This window comes from Crocodylus siamensis, chromosome 3, assembly GCF_052110815.1.
Source record: "Crocodylus siamensis isolate JL-2025a chromosome 3, ASM5211081v1, whole genome shotgun sequence".
NCBI lineage: Eukaryota > Metazoa > Chordata > Crocodylia > Crocodylidae > Crocodylus > Crocodylus siamensis.
In genome coordinates, this window is record NC_143397.1 from 203,605,923 (window position 1) to 203,620,794 (window position 14,872).

At 42.4% G+C, this 14,872-nt stretch overlaps 1 protein-coding gene across 2 annotated transcripts in view; it reads left to right on the forward strand.

Annotated features, from left to right (window-relative positions):
- CRISPLD1 (cysteine rich secretory protein LCCL domain containing 1) overlaps window positions 1-10,966 on the forward strand; it is a 68,547-nt gene extending 57,581 nt beyond the window's left edge. For both annotated transcript variants that reach the window (XM_090040198.1, XM_090040199.1), the window contains 2 exons: window positions 7,425-7,555; window positions 9,456-10,966. In XM_090040198.1, coding sequence (XP_089896324.1) covers window positions 7,425-7,555; window positions 9,456-9,507 — 183 coding nt within the window. In that variant the 3' untranslated portion in view covers window positions 9,508-10,966. The remainder of the gene's footprint in view (window positions 1-7,424; window positions 7,556-9,455) is intronic.
- Window positions 10,967-14,872: the final 3,906 nt, after the last annotated feature.

Below are 14,872 nucleotides of genomic sequence, written 5' to 3' on the forward strand. Positions count from 1 at the left end.
TTAATGTGTGTCCAAAGGGTAAATGTAAAAGCATGTAAAGGTAAGTATTTCTTGAGGAAGGAGATTACCATCAGTTGCTGGGTATCAGTCTGAAGCCACAGCTCTGAGCTCATGATGAGCCCAAAATGAGGCCGAGGCAGTGGTGATGGCTTACCTGGGACAATGTATCCATTTCTGGGCTTACACTTCAAGAAAGATGTAGACTGACTGGAGAGAGTGACAAAAATGATTAGAGGCCAGGGAAACATGACTTATGAGGAAAGTCTTCATGAACTAGGGCTATTTGGTCTGGAGAGGACTGAAAAGGGATTTGATAGCTTTCCTCAAATACTTGAAGAAAGAGACAAAGAGGGTGAAAATAGACTTTTCTCTGTGGCTATAAGGGACAGAAGTAGGAGCAATGACCTCAAACTGCAGCTGAAGAAATTTAGTTGGAGATTAGGAAATACTTTCTAACTGTGAGGGTGGAGAAGCATTGGAACAGGCTGCCTAGAAAAGTTGCAGTACTTCTGTACTTGGAAGTTTTCAAGAGCAGATTAGACAGATACTTGGCTGGGGTGGTTTATTCAGGGATGATCCTGCCTTGAACAGGAGGCTGACCTAAATGATTTCATGAGGTCACTTCCAGCCATACTGTACTATGATCCTATGAGTTGGAAAAGCCTTTCCTACTGGAAAATAACAGTTAATTCATGCTCAGCTTATTCAAACAAACAGTTCTACAGACACAAAAAGCAAAATCTAGCATCCTTTACTTGATGTTATAGTACTTTATGTATATGAAAATAGGAACACTTAACACACTGTATTGGCCAGAGGAAAAAGGTTAGCACTGAACCCGACCAGTAGGAAGTGTCAGAGGGCAGAGTATGCCTGAAATCCACCCTCGGCCCCCAACTTAGGTGCCTGATTTCAGCCCTTATTAGATGCCTACATGAGAGTAGTTTTACAGTTCAAAATGCACTCTTGTACATCCATTGGTATGGACCTCTTTAATTCGTGATTTCACGGAAGCCATAAAATCCATGACTGCAAAATCAACTGAAAAATCCCTTAAAAATAAAGTGCTGGCTCCCCAGTGGGAGCCAGCAGTCCTCGCTGCCTCACAGTGTGCCTAGGAAGGGAAAGCACCAGCTGGTTGGTCAGCACAAAAGCCAGCCAGCAACCAAGATGGCAGCTGCCCCTTCATCCTTCCTTCCCTTGGTGGCGTCTCCAAGCAGCGATGAGGTGTGGAACAAACTGTGTCTACGAGCCAAGATGGTGGCCACTCCCTTGTCCATTCTCCCCTCCTCCTTCCCCCGCCCCCCCCACCTCTGGAAATCAGTGACATGGGGCAGGGCTAATGCAATCAGCTCTTCACACCGTGACCAAACCACAAAAAATCTTTTATCTTGCTGTAAATTAAGTAGGTCCCTACCCATTGAGTACAGATGCCTGCCTCATCACTTTCTTTTAAAGCCTGACCAGTGGGAGTGATCTAGTGGTTAGAGCACTCACCCAGGAGGTGGGAGGCCTCTGTTTTAGGCCATCCTAAGCCTAAGGGAATTTAAACACATATGTCCCACTTCCAAGGAGTGTCCTAGCCATTAAGCTAAAATCAAAGCTCACTTTAGCTCCTACTGAAGCCATGCCACGGTTCAGCCAAGAATCAAGATCAATTAGGGGGTAGAGAACAGTGTTTACTTTCATTTCCTGTCACAGCACTGTGGGCCTCAGAAAATGGCTTGGCGGGCCATGTGGCAGCCCACGGGCCATATGTTGGACAAGCCTGTACTAGATGCTGTCACGGACCCAGAGTGACAGCCTTCCATCTTCAGCTTCCTCTGTGCAAAAACGAAGTTTATTTCCTACCTATGAGGGCTTTTTACCATCTTGTATCATCTACAATTTTCTCAGATCCTGATGAAGGGACTTTGATTCCAAAAGCTTGGAGAAAAGGACAATTCTCTTGCCATTTTCTAGTTGGTCTAATAAAAGGTATCATTTTGGAACTGAGAGTTCTAGTTTTTTGTAAGACCTTACTATGGAGTTTTTTCATGCACAGCAGCACACATGTAGCTGTTGACCTGGCTGACCAGGGCATGAGGGTTCTTCAGTGCAGGGGCTGCCTGCTGGCTAGCTGGTACTGAAGTACCCTCATGCCTCATCCAGTCCCTCTGCAGCACATTGAGCCCAGTTGGAGTGGCCCCATGCTGGCAGGCCTGGGACCCAGTGATCTCATGTGCTGCACATGAGTAACCTGTGGAGCTGATTGCTCCAGATTTAATTGTTCCTAGGCACACATTCACACCTGGGAGCAAAGCACTCTGGAGCAATCAGCTCTGGAGTTTAATTCATGTACATTAACAGCACATCTAGATGTGCCCACTGAGAACTGTTTTCGTTAAAGACTTCATTTCAGTGGGGTTAGACCAGGGAAGAACTTGGCACACTTTGTTCTTGACTATATTACAATTATCTAAAAGCAAACTCTTAACAAATTCCAATTTAGCCTCTTATTTTCACACCAAAAATCATTGTCCTGAAAATAATGCCTTACTGATAGGGAATCCTTCAGGGACATTTTGAAAAAAAATCACAAATCTCTATGGACTACACAAAATCTCAAATAGACTGAACAATAATGTTTTTTGGTTTTTAAAAATGGGCCTTCTCTTTAGCTGGTATAAATCGACTTGACTATTTTTTACAGAAGGTGATGAATACATGCAAGCTTATACCACCTGAAAATGAAATTCATATTAAGGCCATTGCTTCACTTAAGTATATATGTACCCCTTTTCCAATTTTTTTCTGCAAAAATGTTATAACTCTCTGCTATGAAACTGAGTAAGTATTGATATCTAAACAGAACTATTAGAAATCATGTTATGAATAACATTGGAAACAAACATTTGTGGGAGGGAGGCTTATAGTTAAAATGCCTTCACAAAGTAATGCTACGCTGTGGTAGGTATCTGGTATTTTGCTGAGTAGCAAAAGAAGGAAAATGATTAAGCAGCTTGGCATTCAGGTTCTTTGACCTGTTAAATACTGATGAATGCCAGAGGGTTCACAGCACAGCAATAAAACAAGGTCATGTAATGCTGTAGGAAATGTTTATGTTAACTTAAAAAGTACATTAGGCTGATTTACATATGCTTCAGGGTGGGTTACATCAAAACTAAAGAAGCAGCCCAAAATTACTGATGGAGGCTTCTAGAGAGGTGTGCCTTTAAGGCTGATAATTAAAAATGCTTACTCAATAACATTTTAAAATTAAAAATAGAGCTTAGAGGGGAATTACTGGCTCTATTTGAACTAGTAAGAGTTTTTCCATTGATTGCAATATGTCTTGGATTTCACCCAAAAACTTAATCCCAGAAAGTGTAGTTGACATGTTCAGGTAATCTTCAGATGCAAAAAGCTCCTCCTATTTTGATCCTATCTAAAATAAATCATCCCCAAACATTTATTTAAAGGAGCTCAGACTACAAATCCGGTAGATACTTGTTAAAGAAAATTCATTAAATTAAGGGGCAACCCTTAATTTTCTTTCCTTTTCCCAGAATAGGGCCAGAACAGCAGTGCATAATTCTTTCTCACTCAAGGCCTCATCTCATGTTTGCTCTACTGCAGAAATTTCTCCTTAAATAACACTACTGCTAGAAGAATATTACTGCTAAAATCATCCTCTCTTTCTTACTAAAAACACATTAACTGGTGTCCCTCCACTGGCTTCCCCTTATTCTTAGAAACTTTGCAACAAATAGTACACATTCCCCCTAATTTCTAATGTGAATTTGACACAAGAAAGCAAACAGAGTCTCTACATGTCCCGTAATAAAGAAAACTTGGCCAATTCTTTGCTGTTAGTTTCCTTGTATGTTGCACTCACATGTATTACTTCTGTATCTTTAGAATGAATATAGTCAGTATAAGGACGTATGTTCATATGTCTGTATTTATACAAAACCCACTACAATCCCCATTTGGACCTTTGGCTACTGCCATAATAGAAAAGCCACAATAGCCCTAATAATTTAAATCAGTCTCTTGGTCACTGGTTAGTAGGCTATGAATGCTGCAAAGTATTGAGGGCAAGAGTGGGAGGAAGGGAAAAAGAGAGAGAGTGACATAAATTGTATCCTTTCTGGATTGTTTAAAAGCTGTGGCTAGTCCTGAGGTAGAAAGCTTGAAATGGCTTTTGGAAGATATCTGTGGACAAACAGTTTCAAAGCTGAATTCTCAGAAATACTGGACTGGCTATATAACAGTGAAACTTGGAGCTACAGTGTTTACTAGTTGGAAAATAATTACTATATTAAATGTTTATATTTGTATGTAGCCTTTAGATAACAAAATAGCTACAGTTACAGATATATATAATTCCAATTATAACTGAAAGTAGTGCAACCCTTGTTTAAATAGTGGTCTGTATGACCAGCTACTGGTATTTTTACTGGATGAGCTTTTAATGTTGGTTCAGGTGGAATATTCTTTCGGTGAAGACTTTTTTTCTCACAAAACAGTTCAATTATAAATGGAGCGTTACTGTATCTAGAGTTGCAGATTCAGCGCTTCTCTGATTAGAACAAATCAGGATTTACATACTACAGTATAAGGGTGCCTAGACACTTTTAGGGGCTGCACTTTAACTCATGGCAATTTATACAAAATGTCATGAGTTAGAGCCCTGCAACCCAACAGATGTTTGCCTGTTGTGTCAAGGGAGCTCAAGTCTGCCTGCACTGGCCCTGGCCAAAGGCAGGGGTACTCCAGCAGCCTCCAAGGAGGCTGTTGAACTGCCCCTCTCCCCAGCTCTGGCCACCCTGGGGCTGTCAGCAAGGGAGGGAGGGGGATGGTAAGGGAGCAGCATGCAGCTGCTAGCTGGACCTTGCCTGCCCAGAGCTGGAGATGAGGTAGCATGGGGTGGAATGCAGCCCCCTCAGCTCATGGGCCTCCCCAGCTACCCTGGCTAGGGCACTCAGGGGAGCCAGACTGGGCTAACGAGGCAAAGAGGCTCCCTTCTCCCATCTCCCACCTGGACTTCTTGACGGTGGCACTACCAACTGCTGGCTCAGCTTTCCCGTGGCTGGAGCTCGGCTTTGGGCAGGATGGAACTGAACTCCCTCATCTCACAAGCCCAGCCTGGCTCCCCCCAGTACTCCAGCCAAGGTAGCTGGGGTGGGGTGGGGGCAACAAGGCAAGGGTACTCCATTCCACCACCACCCCGCATCTCCAGCACTGGGCAGGCAAAGCCCAATTGGCAGCTCTGCGCTCCTTCCCCCGCCCTTACTGAGAGCCCTGGAAAGAAGCAGAAAGTTAACTCTTGATGGAACACAAGTTCCCTAAGGCACTCTGCTCTATAGTATCTATCTTCAGCTAATACCTCATTTTATCAAGGCTTAATTTTTCATGTGATCAGACATTTTGAGTGTTCAGCCATGCATGTGTGTTATGTCATGGCTGTAGAGTGCTTTCAGGGGGCTGATCACATGAAAAGTGTAACTTGTGTAAGTGCCCTAAGTGACACTTTACTCTAACTGCACTTGATAGGCCAGGGCTGGACTTGATGAACCAAGACACTGTTTCCAGTCTGATGTTCCTATGTTCCTTGTAGTTGTAGATTGTTGAATCTTCCGTAATTAAAAAGTGATATTAGAAGTCATTATTGAATAATTGGCCACTTTTTCTAAGTGTCTGATATACAATATATATGTAGTATAAATCAGAACAGTTTCATGAGAATGCGTTAAGGATGGTTCTGCAGACTTATTCAGACCATACCCCTCCAGGAGTTTCTCCTATGGACTATTGCCTGTATCAAGCGTGTAGGACTGTGCCCAGATGAATCATGATCAATGCATCATAAGAACTTTCTTTTGGATGGAAAGTATGATAGGGTAAACAAAAACAGTGGGGAAATTCAGGCCCAGTTTATAGTTTTGTACCATATATAAATTCAGTTTAAAAACAGCTCAGAAGGAGAATAACAAGAATCCAGCTTGAAAGTGGTAAGTGTGAATTAGAAAGCACTCAACCCAGCCAATGTTATCTTTTAAACTAGCTTGGATGAGTAAATCATCTTAAATTGATTCTGTTTCATCCACAGATGAACTGGTGAGGGAAAATCCCTGGTTCTAGAGGCTGCAGTTTCCGTGTTCACAATGTTATTAATAAAATACCTGGGTGTCTCTGCTGGTAGTATTGTATTTGGCAGCTGCTTTTGAAACCCTTGATCATGAGGTAGTTTTAACAGAGGCCTTCATGGGAGTGAATGGACTGGTTCTTCATGGGCTTCATTCTCATCTCTCAGAGAGGGCAGTTTTGGGCATTTCTTCCTGTTCTTGAAGAACTCAAGTACGGGATGTCACAGGCATTCTGTCACCCCTTTAGTTTAGCATGTCTGTTCGCAAGGTAGGGGGAGGAGAAGGAGTACATCTCTGTCTTGTCTGTCTCTGTCTCTACATTTGGATGATGTAATTCAGTTTTTTAACCAGTGTCAACTTTGGGGCATGTATGAGAATAGTTAAGCTGATCCTCAGCTCAGCTCAGTAGGAGGTGATGATGTTGGGGAAGCACAAGGAGATGGTGGAGATAATATTGCCCCTTTGACTGAAAGAATGTGTCTGCCATAAGTAAATGCTATTTGCCATTTGGGATGTGATTTAAGACCCCCAGTTTCTGTTTGATAATCCTATTAGACCAATAATCTATTCTATTTTTTACCATTTGGATCTGTCTGGAAGTTTGCAACTTTTTCTTTCAGATGTGGACATTGTCACTGTTACCTGTGGTTTTGTTGCCTCAAAATTAAATTATTGCAATGAGTTCTATGAGGATATGTGTCATAAAATCATTTGATTACTGCATACATAGGTTCGCTTATGGATTGGGGCATCTTGCTGGGAGTACATAAGCCCAATGATCTAGGATTTACTGTGCCTGCCCCTTGTTCTTTGTATGAGTTTAAAGTGTTGGTTATAACCTATGAAATTATAAATGGGCATGGACTGCCTTTTCTAAAGAACCACCTCTCTCCCACTACCTTAGCTTCAGTCTCAAGTGGCACTCAAACTGGAGCCTCCTAGAAGAGAGTCTTTAGGACTTGGACTTGTTCCTCTGGCTCCATTGGTCTTGGAGTTAGCCTTACCTTAGCTTGATATTGATCACATTCCAAGCATGCTGCAAAAGACTTGGAGAAGGCTGAGGATATGTTTGATGATTAAGGCGATTTTCTGGTGAACTCCTGTGGAAGCAGTGTAAAGTCCGCTGTAGGTTAATGTAATCCTATTTATTGTATGATTATATAACAGTGTCTAAAACTTCAGATCGATATCTTTATTTTTCTAATCTCAACAAACAAAAACAAACCCTGAATGCCCTCTTCCCACGCCCGCCCCAGAATCAGTTAAAAAAAATCTGTTCTCTTCTTTTCCCAGATGTCTAGTATCTGCCGGACAGCAGTACATGCTGGAGTGGTTTCCAACCAAGGAGGCTATGTTGATGTTATGCCAGTAGACAAAAGGAAGATGTACATTGCCTCCTTTCAGAATGGAATATTTTCAGAAAGGTATGAAGCCAAGTTTAAAAATCTCTTGTTTAACCTTCACCTAGTTATACATTCCATCATTTACAATCTTGCATTATATCTGTTTGTACTGGAAGCTGTGCTTGGAAGCTAAATGAATGGACTAACATGGGTGATTTACCAGGCTTGTGTAACAGTTACAGTGACTGTGGAGAAGCTGTGGTACCAGAACTGCCTGTCTCCTCTAAGCTTGTAAATCACAACCCTAAAAAGCTGCTTATAAGTTAAAATAACTCCCTTGTTTATTGATCCTGGCACAAATAATCTAATATTTGATAAGGAAATTACTTTTACTTTCTTAAGGGTTTTTTAGATTAGTGATTCATTCAGGTCCTAACTGGTAAGTAGGGTTTGGAAAAGCCAGATCCTACTTGCCGTTTATGGCACAGCTCTTAATTCTTATGGTGCGGGCAGAGGAAGGTTTGTAGCCATTTCAAAAGGGGAATGTTTCATCTACTTGTGGTATGTGAATGAGCTGAGATTTATTCAAATGCAGCAGATTTACTGCACCTTTAACACTGTTTCATCCAGGATTAAAATTCGAATGGGTTTGCTGCATATGAATAGCTTACAACTCAGTCATATATAACAGAGGTTTCCAACCACCAGGCCATGGCCTGATACCAGGCCACAAAGCATTGGCTGCTGGGTCATGGCATGAACCCCTCTCTTGGATGGACCCTGTCTGTCCACCTGGACAGGTGGCTTCCGGGGCATGCAAGGTAAAGGTGGGGGGGGGGTGGAGCAGCCCTAGGAGGGAGGTAACCGGCTCCCTGTGCCCCTCCCTGCTCCTGTGCAGTTCCGCAGGAAAAAAAGGTTGGAAATCACTGACATAGAACAACTAAAACTTACCAGTTGCTGGCCTTTTAAAAGTTCACCTTCTGAAATGGCTCCAAGCAGTTGTGTGTTCACAGAATTAATTTTTTGCAGATCCTTTTTCCTTAAATTGGTGAGCATGGTTCTCAAATGACATTGGCCATAGAGTAATGTAAATTCCCATTTTAGCTTTTCATGTTATTTGATTGTTTTTAGTAATAATTTCTCTAAGATGCATAGTGTGTATTGGAGAGTCTTTTAAAATATTTTTCATTATGAAGTACCTGCTATCAAGTTAATGGTGATGGTGTCTGCCTGTGCTTTCTAGTTCTAGGAACTTTTTCTATGTTCTAACAGAAAAAATTGGTACTGTCTGTACAAAATCCATGGGGCATACTATACAGTACTGCAAAGCTAATTCTTGTTGTTATTTTGGAAGTTGCAGACAGCAGACCAAATCAACCCTTAGCAGAGAATTATACACGCAAAGAAACAGATTCTTCCGCAAGGAAGTCACAAAGTTGGGTTTTGATCTTTAGCTCAGGGAGGGGCTTGGCTCTGTAAACTTAATGGGAAGCTGATGTCAGGAGACATACAGCAGGTGGAACCATTTCCTAAGAAACTCAGTGGGTGCGTTGACACATGCGCCTAACTGCACAATTGTTACTGCACAGTCATTTAGTACTTACATTTTTTTGAGTAAAGGTTTTCAATATTAGCTTTGTTTTTTAATTTAAATATTTATTTTAGGTAATATGGGGTATTTTTCATAGGGCAGAAAGTTCTAACATTCTAATAAATTAAACCAAACCTAATGTCATTCAACTGAGTGCAAGAACAAGGTAGAAAATGTGGCAGTGGTTTCAAGAGGAGTAAAAGTAGGCCTGTTCTCAAGATTCTCTAAAAAGTACCCACGATGTAAGTCACATAGCAAAATAAATGCTGAAGATGCATTTTTAATACTTCACAGTTTTGGAGGACTACCTTCAGATCAGAATTTTCCAGATTGGGGCCCATGTGTCTAATCAGTGTCTTAAAAATAATGTCTGGGATTTTTTTTTTTCAGTTTGCAGAATCCTCCAGGAGGCAAGGCTTTCAGAATATTTGCTGTTGTTTGAGTCCAGTGAGACAGAAATCCAGACTAAAACCAGAGCACTTGGAAGAGATTAAAGATTACTTTGTGTACTTTCTAAAGTTTGTATAAAGCTGTAACTTTATTGTACAGAAGATATCAAATATTATCTGCCAAAAAAATCAATTACATATAACCTGAATGGAAAAAAAAAATCTGTAAAATTTAAACATGGGAGAAAAATGCATTTGGAACGCTGTAATGATATATAACAAGGTTTTGAATCCTGTGTTAAATATTGCTATATTTTCTTAGCAGTTACTCCTATATAGTTAAAACAAAGCTCATAAATGATCTAAATTTTCTTATCTGAATATATTATTGTATGGTGCTTTATACATGCCACTAACAATAATTTTTATACTATGCCAGAGATTTTAAATCCACTGTACATAAAAAATAGCCATCCTTATAAACTGATGCAATAACGTAATACTTTTTTTGTTTTACACTAGCATATAATTGTTACTCATGCCCCTGCAAAAAGAAAGTTGGAATGTTTAAAATTTTATACCAATTTTTATTCTAATAACAATTTAAAAAAATTGTAAATGAAGAAAAGTCCTGGGACAGATGAAAATATGATCCTTTAAATAGACCATTTACATTTTCTTTATTTTCAAAATTCAATTTTTTTAAATGTTATTGGATGTTGCTAACTTGTTCAGAATGAATAATCATTCACCAAGGGCCTGCTTGTCAAGCATATTTTCTGTACCAACCTCCTAGTGGAGTTAATAGTCACCTAAATACTTGTGAGGATCTAGGCCCCAAAAGACCGTTTTCACATTGAGAGATGGAGTAAAATGAAAGCTAAGGATTATGCTCTTGATTCTGCAAACATGCATGTGGTTTATAGAGCCGTGTGACTGGCTTTAATTGACTTCAAGTCATGCATAAATATTTGTAGGTTTGATGCCTTAAATGTTACAAAATATCTGTATACTATGCATAGATTTGAGGGTGAATTGTTAACACAATGATCTGTTAAGAAAATGTTAAGAAAACGTTAAAAAGACTAATCCCCTTTGCTCCTTATAACCTGGCAAATACTCCTGCAGGCCGGGATGTATAGTGGAGCTTAATGAAGATGAACTCATTTATTGCTTCACCATTTCCTTTGACTTCATTTATGGTGAACAGTCTTGTGCATTAATTTTACCATGTTATGGTATATGAAGAACATGTAATGGTGATACTATATTTCTTTCTATGAAAAATATAATGTGCTTTAAGACTGAAAAGCTGTTAAACTTTATTTTTGGTATTTTTGTTTCTGCTGGTGAATTTATTATTTCTTTCTAACTTGTAAACTTATTTGATATTCTTCATATTTCAGAGTCTTATTTTCTGCCCTTTGTTTTGCTACATGTACTACCTCATGTAGTTAGGCAAGCTTTGTTAGTTTTGTAATCCGTTTTGAATAAAATTTATTTACATAGTAACATTAAATTTGGGGGTCTTTATTTCTTTCCACAGGAAATGCGTGTTTCATAGTTTTATAGTTTGTAGGGTCGGAAGGGACCTGAGCAGATCATCGGGTCCAACCCCCTGCCATGGCAAGAAAGAGTACTGGGGTCAAAGAACCCCAGCAAGGTGTTCAACTAACCTCCTCTTAAAGACCCCCAGGGTAGAAGCCAGCACCACTTCTCTTGGAAGCAGGTTCCAGATCCTAGCTGCCCTGACCGTGAAGTAGCACCTCCTGATACCTAGCCTAAATCTACCCTCTGCCAGCTTGTGACCGTTATTCCTAGTCACTCCTGGTAGTGCTTGGGGGAACAGGGACTCCCCTAGTGCCTGCTGGTCCCCTCTGACTCATTTGTAACAGGCCACTAGATCTCCCCTCAGCCTTCTCTTGTGGAGGCTGAATAGGTTCAGGTCCCATAGCCTCTCCATGTAGGGCCTGCCCTGCTGCCTCCTGATCATGCGACTGGCCCTCCTCTGGACCCTCTCCATGTTGTCCACATCCCTCTTGAAGTGCAACACTCAGAACTGGACACAGTAGTCCAGCTGTGGCCTGACCAGTGCCGCATAAAGGGGGAGTATCACCTTGTATCTGCTTGAGATGCACCTGTGGATGCATGACAAGGTGTGGTGGGCCTTCCTAAATGCAACCCTACACTGCCGGCCCATTTTCATTTTGGCATCAAGGATGATTCTAAGATCCTTTTCCACCTCGGCACTGATGACAAGGGAGTTCCCTAGCCTGTAGGTGTGGTGCTGGTTGTTCCTCCCCAGGTGCATCACCTTGCACTTGTTGGTGTTGAATCCCATCCTATTCTCATCCGCCCAACCCTGTAACTGGTCTAGGTTCAATTGCAGCCTATTCCTTCCTTCTAGCGTGCCCACATCCCCCCACATCTTAGTGTCATCAGCAAATTTGAACAGGGTGCTTTTTATCCCCTCGTCCAAGTCACTGATGAAGATGTTGAACAGTGAGGGCCCGAGGACCGAGCCCCGCAGAACTCCACTGTCCACATCCCTCCAGGTCCACCCATCCACCACCACTCTCTGGGTGTGGCCCTCCAGCCAGTTGGCGGCCCATTTGACTGTGTGGGTGTCGACACCACAGTCCCCCAGTTTCTTAATGAGAACAGCGTGAGAGACAGTGTCGAAGGCCTTCCGAAAGTCCAGGAAGACTATGTCCACTGCTACCCCTGCATCTATGGATTTGGTGATCTGGTCGTAGAAGGCCACCAGGTTTGTCTGACAGGACCTGCCTCTAATGAACCCGTGTTGATTTTCCCTAAGCATAATCTCCGCTGCTGGCCCCTCGTGGACATGTGCCAGAATAATTCTCTCAAAAAGCTTGCCCAGGATTGAGGTAAGACTAACTGGTCTATAGTTTCCTGGGTCCTCCTTCCTCTCCTTTTTGAAGATGGGAAACACATTGGCCCTCTTCCAGTGCTCTGGCACCACACCAGAGCACCACGAATGCTCGTAAAGCCTTGCCAGGAGTCCCGCAATAACCTCATCTAATTCCCTCAGTACTCTGGGGTGGAGATTGTCTGGACCAGCTGATTTGAATACATCCAGTCCCTCCAGAAGTTCCCTAAGGGGGGCGTAGAGGGGGTGTGGCTGTTCCAGCCCCTGTTCAGGAAGATAGAGGCAAAGAAATCATTAAATATGTTAGCTTTGACATCTGGTGTGATGACCAAATTTCCTAGTGTGTCCTGCAGGGGCCCCACATTACCCAGAACCTTCTTTTTGCCCCCTATGTATTTAAAAAAGGACTTCTTGTTGTCCTTGATCCGGGTAGCTAGTCCCAGTTCCATCTCTGCCTTGGCCTTCCTGACAGCCCCCCTGGAGCCCCAAGCAACCACAGTATAATCTTCCCTGGTGTTGGCTCCTCACTTCCATTGGGTGTACACTTCCCTTTTAGCTAGGAGACACCACCTTGCACTGGATGGTGAATTCCAGCAGGCGATGATCGCTGTTGCCCAGGTGGTCTAGCACCTGAAGCCCCCTCAATGAGGTCATCACCCGTGGCCAGCACCAGATCCAATAAGTTGTCGCCCCTGGTGGGGCTGTGCACTTCCTGGGTTAGTTGGAGGTCCTGCATTCTGGCTAGGAACCTACGTGAGCGGTCAGACTTGGGTGACTGCTCTTCCCAGCAGATGTCTGGAAAGTTCAGGTCACCCATGATGACCACATCCTTTGACCAACTACCTCTGTAGGCTGACTTAACAATTCCTGGTCTATCTCTTCCCCTTGGTTGGGTGGTTTGTAGTAGATCCCCACTGTTAAATCTCTTTCCCGTGACTGCCTTGTATTCTAACCCAGAGCACTTCAGAGTGCCCCTCCTCTGATTCTTTGCTAATTGAGGAGGATGTGTATTCCTCCTTAATGTAGAGCACCACACCCCCACTTTTCCTCCCTGTCCTATCCCTCCTGTACAGCCTATAGCCCTTGAAATTCACTGCCCAATCATTCGTTGGGTCCCACCATGTTTCAGTGAGCCCCACTATGTCTGGGTTGGTGTCAGCTAGCAGAAGGGTAAGTTCCTCTTGCTTTTTTCCCATACTATGAGCGTTTGTGTAGAGGCATTTGAGGCCTCCTGAGGATGTGCGCACTGGTCCTTTACTTTCAGCATTACCCTGGCCCCTGTTGCTTACCCAAGTATATGTTCTGCTCGTTGGTCTAGGCTGGACTGTACTTGTGGGTGTTGCTTGCCTCTGCCCTTGTCTTTCCCTTCCCCCAAGTATGTCAAGTAGAAAAACACCAGCCAGATGAAATTTATTTTTTTGCTGACCAAAACATTGTAAGTGGTTTGTTGGATGTAGCTAGAGACACAGGTTGCGGTTTTAAAAGCCGAGTAGGCAGTTTGTCTATACAGTTCCCATTAAGTGCATGGGGAGTTGTATAAACATATTCTTTGGTTGGTTGTGAGTGCTTCAGGCAGGATATTTGGGAGTAGACTGTTTCATATCTTTACACCAAATTCTGTATCAGGACACTGACTTTGTTTACAGCCACTATCATGGTCAGCCCAACTTCTTCAATGTTCTAAGAGCAAGGAGGCCCCCACAAGCAATAATACCATATTTATTCAAATATAGAATGAGGTATTCTCCCTCAATCAAGATGTGGGGGGGGAAAGCCCCTTGCCTTATACCTGCATACAAGAAAACTTCACTAAACATATTAACTATCATTAAATTGCTGCCAAAAGCAGTATGTGCTCAGTAATGGAAGTCAACAATAAAATTGATTAAATGCAGCCAACACTGAGCATTACTATATAATATATAGGACAAACATACTGATAAGACCTTTTTTTTTATTTTGGCCCTTAAAAAAAATGGGCAGGTGTTCTCTCTATAGGGAACTAGCCTGGAGGTACTGCATTGTAAGGGACAGAACTAGACTTGATTTGGCTGTGAGGGCCAGAGCCAGCAGATTTGGATGAAAACAGCAGGGATGGTAGCCCCTTCTGAGGGCATGAGGCCTGCCAAGTTTCAATGAGTTAGATGCAGAGTTTTCTGGGAAACTGCACCTCAAACTATTCAAAGCAAAACTCGTGACAGTGACTTCGTGTGTGTTGAGATACAGTGGGATAAAACGAGCAGGGATGGTAGGCTGTAACAGAAATAGCTCACAAAGGGACAGAAAGGCTGCAAACAGAAGGTTATGTGCTGTTTCTACGTTCCTCTTGCAGAGCACTGTGATTGGAAGGGGACTCAGGGAAAAATCACAGTCACTGGCCAACTAGAGATGTCAATTGTTCCCCCCATCCTTCTTCTTAGTTTCTGTTTCCCTGGTTTCTGTTGCTGCTTTCCCTGGTCTGTTTGCTTTCCATCTTCTTCCCATTGCTCTTCTTATGGCTTGCTCTTCCCTGTTAACTTTCAGCT